At 35.9% G+C, this 21,019-nt stretch overlaps 1 protein-coding gene across 1 annotated transcript in view; it reads left to right on the plus strand.

The window, feature by feature from the left end:
• Positions 1 to 21,019, plus strand: part of BMT2 (base methyltransferase of 25S rRNA 2 homolog) — a 106,152-nt gene that overhangs the window by 35,001 nt on the left and 50,132 nt on the right. Inside the window, exon 3 of the mRNA XM_059396547.1 lies at positions 3,447 to 3,617. Coding sequence (XP_059252530.1) covers positions 3,447 to 3,617 — 171 coding nt within the window. The remainder of the gene's footprint in view (positions 1 to 3,446; positions 3,618 to 21,019) is intronic.

Consider the following 21,019-nt stretch of genomic DNA (forward strand, 5'->3'; position numbering starts at 1 on the left):
CTCTTTCCCTCTAATAGAACCTTTTCTGGTTTCTGGGTTCATTGGGCAGGTAGGTAGATAGGAGTTTGTGTGGATTACTCTGTTCTTTAAATCCAAAGAACCTTGCTTGTTTGCCACAAATACAAGAGTATGGTTCCCTTAATAAATATTGTCCTCTTTTGGTCTGATATATGATTTTCTTACTATGTGTAGATTATAACATCTCATTATCCTTAATTGCTTCATTTTTTTCCTTTATCACCAAGTCTCCAGAGATACTTCCTTTTTTCAAGGTGCCTCTTTTCTTTCCCGGAAGCAGTTTTTTCAAGGCTCTTCTTTTTGGAGACATATACTTTTTGTGTATGTCTGTGTATGATGTCCTCTTGACCTTCCAGTGGCTAATGCTCTAGTTCACAATGTCCCAAATCTTTTCTTAAAATTTCCCACTCAGAGTTGGACCCCTCTCTTGGATGGTATATCTTACTGGTGTTAATCTGTTTTTTTTGCCACTTTTAAGACCCCTTGATATCTTACCCTCTTTTTATAGAGTCATCATCTGACTGTACTTTGGGGGACTCCAAAGCCAGTTCAGTTGGCCTCTGGTTTTTATTTTCCATTTACATTTAAACATTTACATCTAAAATGAAGTGCTATTCTGGTTCCTAGTTATGCCATAGGCATGAACTGTATATGCTTTTATTGCTATACTGAAATATCTATATATTCTTTGGAAAGTATATAGGGAGATTGGAATTTAGATGGCTGATATTTTATGAGAATCTGGAATTCTAGCTCTGTAAGTATTTCGCTACGAAGTTTCTAGATAACTATGATGTTAAACCATGTAAAATTGCTATTTTTATAATTCAGGAATTCTTGAATATCAGTAGTTGTATATGGTGCTACCCAATAAAAAGGTAAGCAAGCTCTTTACTCTTGTGTTTCATGCCTTAGTGAAATGTTACATATTGGAGAGGCATTGTTTTTAGTATTCATTCTAAGGTTGTAAAGGCTACATTTTTTTATCAATTTTACTGAGGTTTAATTATATACAACAAAATGGCATCAATTTTAGCATACAATTCAGTGGATATGGACAATTTTTACACTTCTGTAACCATCACCACCACTGTATTTCCATCACATTAAAAAGCTCCATTCAGCACTTTTGCAGTTTTAGCCCCACCTCAGGAAATCTGTAAACTGCTTTCTGTCATTAAATTAGATGTCTGAAGTCTACATCTTTAAATTAGCCTTTGAATCTTGCCATATTTGAGGCTTGCTTATTATTCCAGTATCAACTAGTTTCCTTTCCCTGCTATATTTGTGTTGGCCTCAGGGCATTTTTACTTGTGAGTCCATCCATCCGTTTTCTACTGGGCACTTTACCTTTCACGTACCTTGAATGGGTGTCCGTCTCTGCAGGATCCATGAAGCTTTTTATTTTCTGTGCTTTTACTCATGCTATTCTCTTAGCCAGGAAATCACTTACCCCTAAACTAACATTCTTCCTTGCCTGATTTTTTCCTACTCATATTTTTAATGTCAGCGTATATTACTGATTGGGTTGTTTATCAATTGTATTTTGTCTTTTTCAATTTTGTTTTCTTTATTGTTGTATAATTGTCATCATTACTCTGAACTCCTTGGGGACAGCAGTGACTTCTTCAATTTGTTTTCACATCACAGATGTGCCTGGCACATGGGAGCTCTCTGTTCTTAATATTTAATAAATACTTGATTTATGATTAATGGGTTTTAACTCCTGCATATAAGAATTAAAACTAAGTCTACATAGGAAAAATTAAAGAAGTCTTTTTTTTTTTTTCTAAAAAGTCTTCATAGTAGTTACTAAAAAAACTAAAGTTGAACGAATAGCATCCTTTAGGAGGAGAGGTGGGCATTAAACCGTAGTTCTGCTTGCAGAAACCAGTTTTAAGTTAATGCTTCAATTCTTCTTTTGCCATATATTTCTAGAAATTCACCGAGCAGTGTCTGTGGAGAAAAATAGTCTAGCTTTGTTCAAATATGATCTCTATGTACTAATAATGTGTTTTAAAGATCTAAAAAGAAAAATTTTCAAGATTCCATTCTCCTACATTTTCAGTAGCTTTGATAATTATATCAGTTGTTTTCACATGTGTATTTCCTATCACAGTGTAAACTCAAGGGCCAGAGCTAGATTAGTCTATTTTACCTTAAGATTCCTTTCTTTAATAGCTAATAAATATTTGATTTGATTCTGTGATTCATGTTTGTTGTCCTATTACATACCCAGGCATGGTACCCTACTATATTCACTCTAAAATTGTATTAGGTATGAAGAAAATTGTTTATAAAGTTATGTCAGTCATCAGTTTCTGATTCTCGATAGCAACCTGATGTGTTCTAAACTGTGTGATCTTAAAATGATACAGCTTCAAAAACGCTTCATTTTAATAGTGAAAGAATTGGGACAGGAATGATCTCTTCTTGATGGTTAAGAATACTTTCCAGGTGTTACAGAAACCACTCTTACATTCAAACTTTTGTTCTCTGAATGTTTACCTGTAATGACAGTACCATTTTTACCTGAACTAGATTTTTGTTCCCTTCTCTCACAGCAAATAAGAAGATTAATGATTCTTAATATGTTGACATCCTGATTTTGTTTTCATAAACCAGCAGGGATCTAAGAAACAACTATTAGGGTATCTGTCTATCACCAGCAAAGCTAGCTCAGAATTAACTGTAATGACTATTCTTTTTGTATGCTCTCACTGAATAGCAGAGCTATCTAAGCTTTTCTGGAGGAACTCAAGTTTTAGTTAAGAATACAGTTCAGCAAAACATACAGACACATCAGTACCCTTGAAAACATACTTTTTTTTTTTTTTTTAAATGAGAGAGAGAGCACACAAATGGGAGAGACAGAGGGATAGAATCCAAAGCAGACTCTGCTGAGCATGGAGATCTCATGCTCAATCTCATAACCCTGAGATAACCACCTGAGCTGAAACCATATCAGATGCGAACCAACTGTGCGTCCCAGGCGCTCCAACATACTCTTTATTTATTAAATATAATCTAGATTATGCTTTGTTGTATGGTAGTTAAAAGTGCTACAGGTGCTCAAACTTAACCTATATGTGACATTTTCTTTCTTTCTTTCTTTTTTAATTTATGCATTTGACAGAGAGAGAGATCATAAGTAGGCAGAGAGAGAGGGGGAAGCAGGCTCCCTGGTGAGCAGAGAGCCCCATGTGGGGCTGATGTGGGGCTCGATCCCAGCACCCTGGGATCAGGACCTAAGCCAAAGGCAGAGGCTTTAACCCACTGAGCCACCCAGGTGTCCCTCTATGTGACATTTTCAAAGTAAGAATTTATAATTGAAATTTCTCATTTTGATTAATAAAGGCTAATGTTTTCGTACTTTGTTTTATATTTATCTTTAGTGTTTTAAAATATAATTTCATTTTGCCTTGTAGTGTATGCAGAGAATATTTCCAAAATGGTGGGAAGAGAAAAGCACTTGAAAAAGATGAAAAAAGAGCTGTACTCGCCACTAAGACCACTCCAGCCTTAAATACACGCGAGTCTTCTAAACTTGAAGGTCATTTAACCAACCTCAGCTTTACAAACCCTGAATTTATAACTGAGTAAGTATACGTTTTCTACTCCAGTTATTAACATCATCCTGGATAGCTGTATAAATAATGTAAAATAGTGTAATGATTTACCATAAGTAGTGGGCTGTTTGCTTGCTCCCCTGATAATAGATTAGGCTGAAAAATACATATTTGTAATATTACTAGGTGGAAAACTAGCATAAATTTTAAGGGATATCTGGAAAACTAGTGGTTCTTTAATAGATTATATTCAGGAAAAATGAAAAAGAATAGTTTCTTAAATGTAATCACTCTTATGGGAATCAAAGAATCAAAATAACAAAATCCATTTTAAACTGTGTTTAATTTAAAGTCAGTATCCACTAATTAAAAAATCACAAGGAATAATGGAAGATTATTAATAGAGCCAATTGCCATTGTTTTATTGTTAATAGGAAAATCTGCCTACTAGTAATATATGTATGCGTAGGCACAAATTTTACTTATTTAGTAATTGGATATTTTCCAGTTTTATTGAGATAAAATATTGTGTAAGTTTAAGGTATACAACGTGACTTGATATATGTAAATATTGTAAAATGATTACAAGTTTGGTTACTATCCATCACCTCACAGTTATAATTTTTTTTCTTGTGATAACTTTTAAGATCCATTCTTTTAGCAACTTTGAAATATACAATGTAGTGTTAACTATAGTTGTCATGGTATACCGTTCATCCCTTTAACTTACATTATAACTGAAAGTTTGTATCTTTCACCCAATTTCTCTACTCCAGCCCTTATCACCCCCTCTAGTAACCACGGTTACATCTGTTTCTATGAGTTTAGCTTCTCTTAGATTCCATATATAAGTATTTGTCTTAGATTGTCTTTCTCTGACTTAATTCACTTAGCATAATGGCCTGAAGATCTGTCCATGTTATTAAAAATGGCAGGATTTCGTTCTTTTTTATGGGTGAATAGTATTTTGTTCTATATTTATATATATAAGCACATAAGTATTACAATCTAATGAATAGTAGTATTAAATTTATTTATATACCTTAGTACCAGAATTGTAGTATCAAGTAATACTTTATTAATCTCTTGAAAATGCTACACTTGAATAATTCTAGAAACATTCTTGATAGACACTGAAAGCTAACCATGAAAATAAAATGTATTAGCTTTTTAACAATTTAATTTTACAGATATCGAACATAGTGTTACCTCTGGCTACTTTGATTTTACACCATGTTGACAATACTCTCTAATCAGTTGTAAGCAGTTTCATTTGAAAACTAATTGAATACATTTGATTAGTTCAGTAGGAAAGGATTAAGGCATCTTTTTTTACCTTTTTTCAAACGTTACTACAGAGCTTACAAAGCATAGTGACTTACTGAACATCCTGTAACTCAGAGTGTTATGAACATTCTTTTTTTTTTTTTTTTAAAGATTTTATTTATTTATTTGACAGAGAAATCACAAGTAGATGGAGAGGCAGACAGAGAGAGAGAGGGAAGCAGGCTCCCCGCTGAGCAGAGAGCCCGATGCGGGACTCGATCCCAGGACTCTGAGATCATGACCTGAACCGAAGGCAGCTTGAATATTTTTTAAATGACAATATAAAAATATAGTTACACTGCTATCAAAGACAGGTACATCTAGAAAATATCAACCCTTGAGTTTCTATATGGTTCTTTTTTATAGTATTTTACTGTTGAGATTACCTTACTTGTATCACTGTCATCATATTTTTCTTTACTTCTCTAAACATGTTTTCTTTTAATTCTTGGAACATTTTTATAATAGTTAATTTGAAGTCTTTGTTAAATTCAACATTTGAGCTTACTCAGAGTAATTTTTTTATTTTACTATTTTTCCTGGGTATGGACCACACTTTCCTGTTTTTGTTTGTATGTCTCATAATTTGTTAAAAGTCACCCAGTGTATTTTTGATAATACATTGGGGAAACTCTCATTTGGGGTTTTTCCCCAAAGTAGGATGGTGGTGGTGGTTTTTTAGTAATTTGCTAGGGCTAGGGCTTAATCTGTGGGATCTGCCTTCTTTGCAGCTTGTATGGTATTGTCGTTTTTACTTTTTAGGCTTGTTTCCTCTGCATAGTATAGTGGTCATTGATAGCACAGGTTCTACCCAAATATCTCAAGCCAGATAGGCTTCTGCCCTCTACGAGTGGGTGTGTGTTGATTAGGGAGTGCTTTAAAAACTTAGGCAGTTTTCCAGACTCCCTAACCATATACTTTTCACCAGACCCTCTTGGAGCTCCTGTGCATGTTCACTTAGTCTCCAGATCATTCAAGGCTATGTGGAGACCTTATGCAGCCCCTATATGCCTTTCTCATTTTCAGGACTTTCTGGTTAAATTTTTTACTAATTCTCCAGTAGCTCAGCCCAACTAAAGCTGCAACCTCAGACTAGCATAGCTGCTGACTTTGTTTGTTTTCTACTTTTACTGATAATGCCCTGTGTGGGTTTTTGACCCTTTGCTTCAAATCAAGTTAGCCCCTTCCAGCAGTGAAGCTGTTGACTTTCATAACCATCCCTGTCCTTGAAGAATTTCTATATCAACTAACCAAGGGGGGGGGGGGATAAGAGTGGCTTTAGGCAAATAGACCCTACTGTTCTTAACTTAGGATCAGCTTGTTTGAATGAATAAACAATTCTCAAATTGTTTGCCTTTGTTTGAGTATAAAACTCAAGGAGTTTCTTAAGGAGTGGATTTGCACTTCTACCCTGCCAGAATCAAGAAAAGAGAATCTGAAGCAGATCCCATGTTGAGTGCAGAGCCCAAGATGGGGCTTGATCTTGAAACCCTGAGATCATCACCTGAGCAGAAACCAAGAATCTGCTGCTTAATTGATTGTGCCACCCAGCTGCCCCTCCAGTTTATTTTAAAGGAGAAAAATTAGTTAGGTTTAAGTATTTGAAAGAAAGTTTCCAAACATGATTGTTGTGGGTCAAGAGTTACTTAGTATTGAAATTAAACATTGAAACAAGTTATCTAACCTGGCTAGGTTTAGATTTTCTTCATTCTAAAAACTCTGGACTCCTTCATATACCATCTGGACCCAACACGTGTATGTAAACATTATTCCTCCTGCTTTTGCCATTTTTGCAGCCTTTATTCTAGTCATATAGAACTGTTTAAATTCCCCTAGTGGTACATGCTTGCTCTTACTTTCTGGCAGTTGAAAGAATAACATGTTCTCTTTCTGATAAACTGTTGCTGTATTATATTAGGCTATATTTGAAATACCTTGCATCCCAGACCTTAATTCAAACTTCCCAAAAGAAATGATAACTCTTGGGGCGCCTGGGTGGCTCAGTGGGTTAAGCCTCTGCTTTCGGCTCAGGTCATGGTCCCAGGGTCCTGGGATCAAGCCCCGCATCGGGCTCTCTGCTCAGCAGGGAGCCTGCTTCCTCATCTCTCTCTCTGCCTGCCTCTCTGCCTACTTGTAATCTCTGTCAAATAAAATAAATAAAATCTTTAAAAAAAAAAAAAAAGAAATAACTCTTTGATACCAATATTAAATGTTTTTATAAATAGTTCTATTAGTGTACTTATAATATTGTACTAAAACCACTATTGAATATTTTTCTTGTTACAAATGAAGTAAGATCACAGTGTAAAAAATTTGCATGTAAAGAAGACTGTGGCTGTAGAAAAATTACTGTTCAGTCGCAGTTAAGTTTAGGCACATTTCTTTCCAGTCTTTTTAATGGGCATTGTTTTTTACACAATAGAGACCATGTAGTATAAAGAATTTTGTTAACTGCTCTTCCCATGCTATTAAAACACTCATTCTGCATTATATTTTTTTAAATTATTTTTATTAATATATGATGAATTATTTGTCCCAGGGGTACAGGTCTGTGAATCGTCAGGATTACACACTTCACAGCACTCACCATATCACATACCCTCCCCAATGTCCATAACCCAACCACCCTCTCCACCACCCCCCCAGCAACCCTCGTCTGTTTTGTAAGAGTCTCTTATGGTTTGTCTCCCTCCCAATCCCATCTTGTTTCATTTTTTCCTTCCCTAGCCGCCCCCCCAAATCCCTCACTTTGCCTCTCAAATTCCTCATATCAGAGAGATCATACGATAATTATCTTTCTCTGATTGGCTTATTTCGCTCAGCACATACCTTCTAGTTCCATCCACATCATTGCAAATGGCAAGATTTCATTTCTTTAGATGGCTGCTTAGTATTCCATTGTATATATATACCACATCTTCTTTTTTCATTCATCTGTTTATGGACATCTAGGTTCTTTCCGTAGTTTGGCTATTGTGGACATTGCTGCTGTAAACATTGGGGTGCATGTACCCCTTTGGATCACTATATTTGTATCTTTAGGGTAAATACCCAGTACTGAAATTGCTGGGTCATGGGGTGGCTCTATTTTCATCTTTCTGAGGAATCTCCATGCTGTTTTCCAGAGTGGCTGCACCAGCTTGCATTCCTACCAACAGTGTAAGAGGGTTCCCCTTTCTCTGTATCCGCGCCAACATCTGTCATTTCCTGACTTGTTCATTTTAGCCATTCTGACTGGTGTGAGGTGGTATCTCACTGTGGTTTGGATTTGTATTTTCCTGATGCTGAGTGATGTGGAGCACTTTTTCATGTGTCTATTGGCCATCTGGATGTCTTCTTTGCAGAAATGTCTGTTCATGTCCTCTGCTCATTTCTGGATTGGGTTATTTGTTCTTTGGGTGTTGAGCTTCGAAAGTTCTTTATAGATTTTGGCTACTAGCCCTTTGTCTGATAATGTCATTTGCAAATATCTTTTCCCATTCTGTCAGTTGTCCTTTGGTTTTGTTGACTGTTTCCTTTGATCTCGATGAAGTCCCAATAGTTCATTTTTGCCCTTGCTTCCCTTGCCTTTGGTGATGTTTCTAGGAAGAAGTTGCTGTGGTGGAGGTCGAAGCAGTTGCTGCCTGTGTTCTCCTCAAGGATTTTGATGGATTCTTTTCTCACATTGAGGCCCTTCATCCATTTTGAGTCTGTTTTTGTGTGTGGTGTATGGAAATGGTCCAGTTTCATTTTTTTCATTTTCTCAACACCATTTGTGGAAGAGACTGTCTTTTTTCCATTGGACATTCTTTCCTGCTTTGTGGAAGATTAGTTGACCATAGAGTCGAGGGTCTATTTCTGGGCTCTCTATTCTGTTCCATTGATCTGTGTGTCTGTTTCTGTGCCAATACCATACTGTGTTGATGATGACAGCTTTGTAATAGAGCTTGAAGTCTGGAATTGTGATGCCACCGACTTTGGCTTTCTTTTTCAACATTCCTCTGGCTATTTGGGGTTTTTTCTGGTTCCATATAAATTTTAGGAGTAGTTGTGCCATTTCTTCAAAAACATTGATGGTATTTTGATAGGGATTGCATTAAATGTGTAGATGGCTTTAGGTAGCATAGACATTTTCAAAATATTTGTTCTTCCAATCCATGAGCATGGAACATTTTTCCATTTCTTTGTGTCTTCCTCAGTTTCTTTCATGAGTACTTTATATAGTTTTCTGAGTACAGATTCTTTGCCTCTTTGGTTAGGTTTATTCCTAGGTATCTTATGGTTTTGAGTGCCATTGTAAATGGGATTGACTCCTTAATTTCTCTTTGTTCTGTCTTGTGGTTGGTGTATAGAAATGCAACTGATTTCTGTGCATTGATTTTATATCCTGCCACTTGACTGAATTCCTGAGTTCTAGCAGTTGTGGAGTGGAGTACCATATCGTCTGCAAAGAGTGATAGTTTCACTACTTCTTTGCTAATTTGGATTCCTTTAATTTCTTTTTGTTGTCTAATTGCTGAGGATAGGACTTCTAGTAGTACATTGAATAGCAGTGGTGACAGTGGCTATCCCTGCCGTGTTCCTGACCATAGGGGAAAAGTTCTCAGTTTTTCCCCATTGAGAATGGTATTCCCTGTGGGTTTCTCATAGATGGCTTTGATGGTATAGAGGTATGTATCCTCTATCCCTACACTTTGAAGAGTTTTGATCAAGAAAGGATGCTGTACTTTGTCAAATGCTTTCTCAGCATCTATTTAGAGGATCATGTGGTTCTTGTTCTTTTATTTTGTATTGTATCACGTTGATTGATTTGCGAATGTTGAACCAACCTTGCAGCCCAGGAATAAATCCCTCTTGGTCGTGGTGAATAGTCCTTTTAATGTACTGTTGGATCCTATTGGCTAATATTTTGGTGAGAATTTTCGCATCTGTTTAGCAAGGTCATTGGTCTTTAATTCTCCTTTTTGGCAGGGTCTTTGTCTGGTTTTGGGATCAAGGTAATGCTGGCCTCATAAAAGGAGTTTGGAAGTTTTCCTTCCATTTCTATTTTTTGGAACAGTGTCAGGAGAATAGGTATTAATTCTTCTTGAAATGTTTGGGAGAATACCCCCAGGAAGCCATCTAACCCTGGGCTCTTGTTTGTTGGTTGTTGATTTTTTTAAAAAAATATTTTATTTATTTATTTGACACAGAGAGATCACAAGTAGGCAGAGAGGCAGGCAGAGAGAGGAGGGGGAAGCAGGCTTCCCGCTGAGCAGAGAGCCTGATTCGGTCTTGATCCCAGGACCCTGAGATCATGACCAGAGCCGAAGGCAGAGGCTTAACCCACTGCGCCACCCAGGTGCCCTGTTGTGAGATTTTGATGACTGCTTCAATCTCCTTACTGATTATTGGTCTGTTCAGGTTTTCTGTTTCTTCCTGGTTCAGTTTTGGTAGTTTATATGTCTCTAGAAATGCATCCATTTCTTCCAGAATGTCAAATTTGCTGGCGTATAGTTGTTCATCATATCCTCTTATAATTGTTTGCATTTCTTTTGTGTTGGTTGTGATCTCTCCACCTTCATTCATTTTATTAATTTGGCCCCTTTCTCTTTTCTTTTTGATACGTCTGGCCAGGGGTTTATCAATCTCATTAATTCTTTCAAGGAATCAACTCCTAGTTTCATTGATTTGTTCTACTGTTCTTTTGGTTTCTATTTCATTGATTTGTTCTCTGATCTTTATGATTTCTCTTCTGCTGCTGGGTTTAGGCTTTCTTTGCTGTTCTTTCTTCAGCTCCTTTAGGTGTAGGGTTAGGTTGTGTCCTTGAGAACTTTCTTGTTTCTTGAGAAAGGCTTGTATTGCTATACACTTTACTCTCAGGACTGCCTTTGCTGTGTCCCAAAGATTTTGGACAGTTGTGTTTTCATTTTCATTTGTTTCCATGAATTTTTAAAATTCTTTCATTTCCTTTCTTGTTTCTTGAGAAAGGCTAGTATCACTGTATACTTTCTTCTCAGGACTGCCTTTGCTGTGTCCCACAGAGTTTGAATAGTTCTCTTCTCATTATCATTTGTTTCCATGATTTTTTTCAATTCTTCTTTAATTTCCTGGTTGACCCATTAATTCTTTAGTAGGATCCTCTTTAGCCTCCAGGTATTTGAGTTCTTTCCAACTTTCCTCTTGTGGCTGACTTCTAGCTTCAGAGCACTGTGGTTTGAAAATATGCAGGGAATGATCCCAATCTTTTGGTACTGGTTGAGACCTCATTTATGACCCAGGATGTGATCTGTTCTGGAGAATGTTCTATGTGTACCAGAGAAGAATTTGTATTCTGTTGCTTTGGGATGGAATGTTCTGAATATATCTGTGGTGTCCATCTGGTCCAGTGTGTCATTTAAGGCCTCTATTTCTTTATTGATCCTTTGCTTGGATGATCTGTCCATTTCAGTGAGGGGATTGTTAAATTCCCCTAATATTATAGTATTATTATCAATGTGTTCCTTTGATTTTGTTATTAATTGGTTTATGTGAGTGGCTGCTTCCATGTAGCGGGCATAGATATTTAAAATTGTTAGATCTTCTTGTTGAACAGACCTTTTGAGTATCATATAGTGCCCTTCCTTATCTCTTATTATAGTCTTTGGCTTAATATCTAATTGATCTAATATAAGGATTGCCACCCCAGCTTTCTTTTTATGTCCTTTAGCATGGTAAATTGTTTTCCATCCTGTCACTTTAAATCTGGAGGTGTCTTTTGGTCCAAAATGAGTTTCTTGTAAACAGCATATTGATGGGTTTTGGTTTTTTATCCATTCTGATACCCTGTGTCTTTTGATTGGGGCATTTAGCCCATTTACATTCAGAGTAACTATTGAGAGATATGAATTTAGTGCCATTGTATTGCCTGTAAGGTAACTATTACTGTATATTGTCTCTGTTCCTTTCTGGTGTACTACTTTTAGGCTCTCTCTTTACTTAGAGGATCCCTTTTGATATTTCCTGTAGGGCTGGTTGATGTTTGCTAATTCTTTTAATTTTTGATTTTTGTTTGTCCTGGAAGCTTTTTATCTCTCCTTCTATTTTCAGTGATAGCCTAGCTTGGGTATAGTATTCTTGGCTGCATATATTTCTCATTTAGTGCTCTGAATATGTCATGCCAGTTCCTTCTGGGCTTCCAGGCCTCTGTGGATAGGTCTGCTACCAATCTAATATTTCTATCACTATATGTTAGAGACTTCTTGTCCTGAGGTGCTCTCAGGATTTTCTCTTTGTCAGTAATACTTTTACACTTGTTCCCTTTGCTATCTTAGAGAAATTCTCCACTATAATTCACTCTGGTATGCCTTCTGCCCCCTCCCTTTCTTCTTCTTCTGGAATCCAAATTATTTTGATACTGTTTCATCTACTGGTATCACTTATCTCTTGAATTTTCCCCTCGTAGTCCAGTAGTTGTTTGTCTCTCTTTTGCTCAGCTTCTTTATTCTCCATTATTTGGCCTTTATATCACTAATTCTCTCTTCTGCCTTCTTTATTCTATCAGTAAGAGCCTCTATTTTTCATTGCAACTCATTAATAGCTTTTTTTATTTGTTTGGTTAAATTTTACTTCTTTTATTTCTCCATGCTTTTTTCGAGCCCAGCTAGCACCTTGAGAATTGTCATTCTGAGCTCTAGCTGACATATTCTCAGTGTCTTTATAGATTAGGTCCCTAGCCATCGGTACTGCCTCTTCTTCTTTTTTTGTGGTTTTTCTGCCTTGTCATTTTATCCAGATAAGAATATATGAATGAGAGAATAAAATACTAAAAGGGTGGAAAAGACCCCAGAAAAATGTACGCTAACCAAATCAGAAGAGATCCAAACCCCAGGGGAGAAGAAGGGGGGGGATAAAATTGGGGGGGAATATATATATATATATATATATATATATTTCCAATCTAATATATATAGATAGAGAGATCTATATATATCTATAATATATACATCTAATATATATATAATGTATCTATCTATATATCTATTATATATATATATATATCTAATATAGCTAATATGTATATCTAATATATCTATCTATCCATATATATATATATTAGATTGGTGAATAGAACAAAGCTACCCACTTGATTTTGGGTGTATTTTGGTATCTTTGAAGAAATTGCCTGGCAAAATTTCAAGGAGAGAAAAAAAAAAATATATATATATATATACACACACACACACACACAATGAAGGGATGAATATGACTGCAAAAATGAAAATTTTAAAAAAAATTCTAAGAAAGCAATTGATAAGTTGGTTGGAAACAGAAAATATAAAAGGAGGGAATATGCTCAGGCTGGAGACTAGAACAAAGCCATGTGCTATATTATGGTATATTTTGATGTCTTAGAAGAAATTGTATCCCAAAATTTTTTAGGGGAAAAAAAACACCTATATGTATACAAAAAATAAGGTTAAATACAACAAAGTGATAAAATATGACTGTAACAATGAAAGTTTAAAAAGATTTCTTTTTAGAAAGGTATTGTTTAGATAAACTGTTTAAAAAACACTAAAAGAGGAAAGAGGAAGAGTTAAAAAAAAAAAAAAAACCAGAATGAGAAAACAAAATAAAATTAAAAAAATTTAACTTTGTGAGACTAATGGATCATGGGGGAAGAGCCATGAATTCTATGCATTGCTTTCCCATAGCTCTGGAGTTCCTCTGTTCTCCTTGATCAGTGATCTTGGTCTTGACTGGATGTTCTTGCTGATCTACTGGAAGAGGGGCCTGTTGCAGTGATTCTCAAATGTCTTTGCCAGAGGCGGAATTGCACTGCTCTTGCCATGGACTGGGCTAAGTAATCTGCTCATGTTCACTCTCCAAGCTTTTGTTCCCTGAATGCTTTCCATGGAGCTTTGAAGGATGGGAATGAAGATGGCGGCATCCCAATCTGTGGTCCCAAGGGGTAGAGCTAAGGGCCCCAGTCCTCAGTGCGCCCTCAGAGATAAGCATTCACTCCTGTCTCTCTGGTCTCTGGCTGCACTCTGAGCTTACGTGGCCCGTGACCAAGTGTTTCTATATCTGGCGCACGGCCCCATTTGGAGTCTCTAAGCCCAGCAGATTCCCACGGGAGCAGGAAGGTGAGTTTCCCCAGGCTTGCCACTTTTGGGGTCCCTGCTAGAAGAGCAGTGGTCCGACAATGCCTTGGATCATGGTTTAAGGTAACCCCGACCTGAAAGCTCACTCTTTGACTCTGTCTCTGTAGTCACCTTCCCTGCTCAGATACCTGGCAAGCTCTGCCACACTCAGACACCCCCAATCTTTCTGTGACCCACGGTACCTGAAACCACACAGTCCCCATGAGGACTCCACCCCTGCTTAGCCTTTGGAGCGATATCCCTCAGTGGAGCAGACTTCTAAAATTTCTCATTTGGTGTTCCACTGCCCCACCGCTTGCCAGGGAGCCAGCCCCTCCTGCCATGATCTATCTTCCCATCTCTTCAGATTAACTTCACATGTCCTACCTTTCAGAAAGTGGTTGATTTTCTGTTCCTAGAATTGCTGCTTCACTTCTCTTCTGTCTCTCTTGTGTTTGTACATGTTCGGAATGGTTGATACCTATCTAGCTTAACTCCTGGGATCTGATGTCGTTTCAGTCTGCTACTCCTCTGCCATCTTGCTTCTCTCCTTCTGCATTATATTTCATCACAAAAACGTGTCGGTATATGTGTCTAAGTAAGGTGGTTCTGAGTACACAGTAATATTCAATTTGCCCAAAGAGAATTGCAGTCTCCTCTCCTCTCTTAGGTAGATGAAATAATCAAGAGTCACATGTTGAGTTATAGTTATTATATGGGAAAATACATATTCTTTACCATCCAAATCTACTTGGCTTCTGACTTCGGATAACAAGTTTAGATAGCAAGGGTTTTCTTTTTCCCAGTCTTCTCTTAAAGTGTGTATTCAAGTCATTCTGATTTCTGGGTGCAGGTAATAAGAACTTAGATGGCAAAAATACATAATTTTTTGTACTTATATTTCATGAAAAGCAAATTAATACCAGATGTCTGTTACTGTTAGAATCCCTTTTTAAGTCATCTATATCTCAAAATTGAGATGTGATAATTTTTGGATTTGGATAGAATGTGATTAGAAATTCTAGCTCAGATTGTAACTACCCATTCTTCCTACTATTAAGATATCTGTGTCCCAACCTGCTTTTGCTACCTTTTAAAAATACTTATGTTTTTTGAAAACATTCAAATGACCATATCCTGGGCCATAAAACACTTAACCAATTTTAAAAGGTAGATTGAAGTATTTTTGTCAGAACATAGAATAAAACTAGAAATCATTAGCAGGAAGAGACCTAGAAAATCTCAAAACATTGCTCAGCAACACATTTCTAATTAGCACACAGGTCAAAGAAGTCATCTTAAGAAATTTCAAAATATTTTGCACTAAATGAAAATGAAAATGTTTCTTACCAATTTTATGGAGTGTAATGAAAACAGTGCTTGGAGGGAAATTTGTAGTATGGAGTGCATCTATTAAAAAAGAAGAAAGATTAAAATCAGTACTATAAGCCCCTACCTTAGGAAAGTAGGAAAACAAGAGCAAAATAGGTCCAGAGTAAGCAGAGGAAAAGAAATAATGGAAGTTACTACAGAAGTCAATGAAACTGAAAACAGGAAAAGAGTAGAGAACGTAAGTGAAACTGAAAGCTGGTTTCTTAGGACATTAATAAAATTGATAAACTTTATCTGCTCTAACCAAGAAAAACAAGAAAGAGAAATACAAATTACTAATACCAGAAATGAAAGCGCTGCCATCACTACTGATCTCATGGACAGTAAAAGGATACTTTAGGAATATTATGCCCACAGATTTGATAACTTAGATGAAATGGACCAATTCCCTGAAAGACAAAACTCATACAAGGGGAAACAGAAAATCAGATCAGTCTATACATATTAAGGAAATTGAGTCAATAATGAATAGCCTTCCAAAACACAAAGCACAAGGCCCATTTGGTTTCACTGATATACCAAACATTTGGGCGCCTGGGTGGCTTAGTGGGTTAAGCCTCTGCCTTCGGCTCAGGTCATGATCTCAGGGTCCTGGGATGGAGTCCCATATCGGGCTTTCTGCTTAGCAGGGAGTCTGCTTCCCTTCCTCTCTCTCTCTGTCTGCCTCTCTGCCTACTTGTGATATCTCTCTCTCTCTCTCTAATAAATAAGTAAATAAATCTTTAAATATATATATATATATATATATATATATATATATATATATATATATATACCAAACATTTAAGGGAAAAACTGATAACAGTTCTGCAGTCTGTTCCAGAAGATGGAATTAGAAAGAACACTTCCTAATTGGTGCTGTGGGACCAGCAGAATGTAGTTTAGGGTGCCAAAGCAGTCTTCCCATTACCTGTTCTGAAGTAACATTGAAGTGTTCCTGACTGACTATATAAACATGATTAGATAATGACTGTATTGGGGGTTTAAGTTATGCTTTAGTTGCTTGTGATGGGAACATGTCTAAGGTGAGAAAGAGACTGGAGAATTCATCTAATTGTCTCCTCATGTTTCTTTTTAATACGATCTTTGTAAGAAAACATCTTCCAATTAAAACTGTAAAATTATACTTTTCATATAATTACTAAATCTGTACAAAATCTGTACTAAAACCCCCTTTTGTCAAGTTCATCAAGTAGCCTTTCAATAAGTGAGCAGCCAAGCTACATTGTGTGATGTCATTTTGGGCTAATGATAGTTTTTCTCAGGTAGCACTTTATTGATCAAAGTAAAGAAATTGAGAGGCCTCAATAGTGTAGACTTTGTAAGGACTCAAATATAATGCCCTCTTTTTGAAGGATAATAGTTTAAAGTTTGGACATTTAGGTTCTTTTCTTTCTCACAGTTCTTTCATCTCACAATTAAGTATCTCTTTTTGCTTATATTTTTGTGTTCTTGGGATGGATTTCCAGAAGTGGATTTCTAGGTTAAAGAGTTTGAGTGACTCAGAGTACTCGTACATATTACTGAATGAATTTCCAGAAAAAAAGATACTACCATTACTTCTAGCAGCATAAGTGCCCACTTTGCCCAAACTCATGAGCACTGAGTATTTCTATTTATTTATTTATTTTGCTCTTTATTAATGTGATGGTATAAAATGGCAGCCTGTGTTAATAGGCACTTCTAAGAGATACAAGTAAAAGAAGGAAAAGGAAATTTATAAAATAAAAGAAAGGAAAATTATATTAAATCAGGAAGATAAATTTCATTCTATGTAGTGCTAGTACTTGACATGGCATTGAAACTTGGCACGCATGCTGTTATTATACTTTCCAAAAATAATAAAAGACTTTTAATTAGATGGTCCCTGCTGAACCAAGAATCTTACCATAGGCCTTATCTCCATTCTGCCTTAGAATGTAAGATAAATTGGTCATGTACAGTGTGTGATGGAAGGAATATAATACTAAAGAAGACCTAATTACACATATTACTGCCAGTCTGGGGAGTTCAGTTTGTAACAAACAGTGATCTTGAATACCATTTTAATATTCTCTTTTTTCCTTAAGTTTTAATTTAGTTTCTATTCAATTTTAGCATTCATTTATTTTATTTTATTAGGCTTTTTAATATTGAAGGTTATTCTAGTAAGTAAAAGGTGTTACAGCGATAAAGGAAGAATTGGTAAAGTTAAATGTCTTTTGAACATAATTCAATAAATTAAAAATTTTAAGTGTTTCAGTTGTGACTTTCAATAGTGTTTTGTCTTTATTTTGAAATGTATTACATATTAATCAAAGTATATATATAAATGCAAATTTGAACCTGAAACTAAAATTCTTCATTTATTTTACTGAAATGTTAATAGAGTAAATTACAATTACACATTCCAGATCTGGAGTTTTAGTAATAGTATCAAAATATTAGGTCCCATTTAAAGCCATGTATATTATAATGTTTTAAAGCTATTTCTACAGAAACCATGTATATTATCAATTTTATGTTATAAAGTTTTCCTCCATAAATTTTCTTGGTTTAAAATAGATAAATTGAAAATTATGAATAAGCTGACTGCAAATAATCCTGCTTATTAGTTGCTCCTTTCTGAAAAGTTAAAAAGATAGTTCCTTTCATAATTTTAACACAGGCTCAGAGAATAACCTCAGGGAAATATCTAACATTCCTGTCTCCTTTTCCTTATAAAAGTAAAATATTACTGTATGGGCTTATAGCTACTAAAAAAAATATGGGAAGAACAAATGTTTTGTAAAAACCCCAAAGCTCTGAGTTTTCAGGTAAATCACCCAAAGTACTGAGAATGAAAGTAGTGGGGATTATATACATTCAAAACATAATTTGGATAACAGCTCAATTGGTGAATCATCACAGTACCATGATCTAGAATTCTGTAATTTTACTGTACATAAAGAAAAATGATGACTACAATATGTTTTCTACCAAAAGAGATTATACCTGGAGAGATCTTTGAGTAAATGTCCTTCCATAAAGCATTCACTGGGCACTTTAATGGCTCTAGTTAAGCCTCTGCCTTTGGCTTAGGTCATGATCCCAGGGTCCTGGGATAGAACTTGCATGGGGCTCCCTGCTCAGCTGGGAGCCTGCTTCCTCCTCTGCTGCTCCCCCTGCTGCTCCCCCTGCTTGTGTTCTCCTGCTCATGCTCTCAAATAAATAAATAAAATCTTCAAAAAACAAAACAAAACATACAGCATTCAAAAAATTGTTTCTATTAATAAGTTTATAAGATTTTATAATATTATAAGTTTATAAGATTCTTAATGTAGTTCTGTGCACTGTGTTCTCAACTATTAAATATTTAGCATTGTTTATAAACCTGGCTGTCTATTATTTTATAACTGGAATTGAATCTAATTTGATCAAAAAAATATATAAAGCTAATGAGACTTATATGGGAGATTATAGAAAGATAATTTAGGAAATGGAGTTTTCATTTTTTGCTTTAACTAGCAAATTACAATTTTCTAAATGTATTACCTAAAACCCTTCCTGAAACAAGTATCAATGAATGTTACTCATTTTGTGGGAGTGTCAGAGGCATGTGCTATCATTATGTACTATCTTATGAGTCTTAATGGTAATTTGGTGATTATTAATCAACTTCTTCCATATACTTCTCCTATCACTGCAATGTTGTCTTTAAAAAATATCTTCATCTTAATTCATGTGCTGTAAGAATGTGTCCTTTTATCACTCCATTTACTTGTGCCTTCCTAATAGCAATTCATTCCCTTTCTCTTCCTGTCTCTTAAATGCTGGTCCTGGGGCTCTCTCCTTTTCTCCATTAGCTTATCTTCCCATGACAGATTAATTTACTCCCATAGCTTTGGTTAACACATTTATGCCAGTGATTCCAAATCTGTATCTCCAGTTCAGATCTCTTTACCTGAATTTCACATATCTAGTTGCTTATTAGACATCTGTTTGTGCCTGTGAGATACCACGACTGAGCTAATTATTACTCCCCTTTCCTGCTCTATGAACCGCCCAAATCTATTCCTCTTCCACTTTTCCCTGTTTCATTAAATGTTATCTGGTTGCCCAAGCCAGAAACTTTAAGACTTATTAACTCCTCCCTTATCTAACTTCCCATATCTAGATAGTCACCAAGTCTTACTATCAGTTCTAAGTTCTCAATATGCTTCAGTCTATCTCCTGTCTCCACTCTCTTGTCTTACAAGGGCTCTTGCAGTAGTCTCCTACTTCTAGTTTTTCTACAATCCATTCTCTACAGTACAATTTGAGAACTTTTTCTGAAACACAAACCTGATAATATCAACTCTCTCACTTAAAATTTTCAGTGATTTCCCTTGAAACAAAATCTAAACTTCTAACAAAAATAATCTAACATAAAAAAATCCTCCATGATAGACTTTTGTCTCCCTCATTTCTCAGTACTTTTTCTTTTTAACTATACAACTCAATAATATTGATCTCTCTTTTATTCGTGTAGAGTTCCAGTTCCTGCCTGGTATTATTCCTTCCGTCTTAGAACATTCTCACACAATTTGCCACCTCTAAATTTGCAGTTTATCCTTACACACTATCTTAAACATTCATCTTTCTCAGAAGAACTTCCTTTACTCCTGGAATTACTTGGTATCATTAACAAGGCCATATACTCCTGTAACACAGCAGATCTCAAAGTGTGGTCTGTGGATCTCTAGGAGTCTCTGAGGCCCTGGGGGAATAGCCATGAATTAAAAATATTTCCATGTTAAGATATTGATCTTTTTTACTATGTTGTCTTTGTACTGATAGTTCAAAAGCATTGGTGGATAAAATTGGAGCATCTTAGCACATTAAAGCAGTGACACCAAAGTATGTTAATAGTCATTGTATTCTTTACCATGCACTCAACATTTTCAGAAAAAGCCGTTTCACGTGGCTCAGTTGGTTGGGCAGCTGCCTTCGGCTCAGGTCATGATCCCAGCGTCCTGGGATCGAGTCCCATGTCGGGCTCCTTGCTCGGCAGGGAGTCTGCTTCTCCCTCTGCCTCTGCCTGCCGTTCTGTCTGCCTGTGTTCGCGCTCTCTCTCTGACAAATAAATTAAAAAATCTAAAAAAAAAAAAAAAAAAAGAATGTCATTGGGATGAAGCAGTGAAAGATACAAATATTATTAAACTGAACTCGTAAGCAGTTGTCTTCTTAACATGCTGTATGATGTGAAGTAAACAAAGTGTTTCCGCTGCATACTAAAGTAAAGCCATGATGTCGAGATGATTACCCAACTATTTCTATTTAGCCAAACTTCAGAAATTTGCAAAAAAGGGTGGGAAAAGGGAAAATGACTCTTCTCATCACATTTTTTTTTTTATTTGGGAAAATAAGGTTTTTGTTTAAATGTATATATGATTTTATTGTTGCTATTTTTATGAGTAAATTTAAAAATTCTCAACTATAATTTCTTTTTTGTTATGGATTTATTTATTTGAGAGAAAAAGCATACATACATGCTTGTGAGTGGGCAGAGGGAGAGAATTTTCAAGCAGACTCCCCACTGAACTTGGAGCCCCTTATAGAGCTCAGTCTCACGACCCATGAGATCATGACCTTAGCTGAAATCAAGAGTTGGGAGCTCAACAGAATGAGCCA

This window comes from Mustela nigripes, chromosome 4, assembly GCF_022355385.1.
Source record: "Mustela nigripes isolate SB6536 chromosome 4, MUSNIG.SB6536, whole genome shotgun sequence".
NCBI lineage: Eukaryota > Metazoa > Chordata > Mammalia > Carnivora > Mustelidae > Mustela > Mustela nigripes.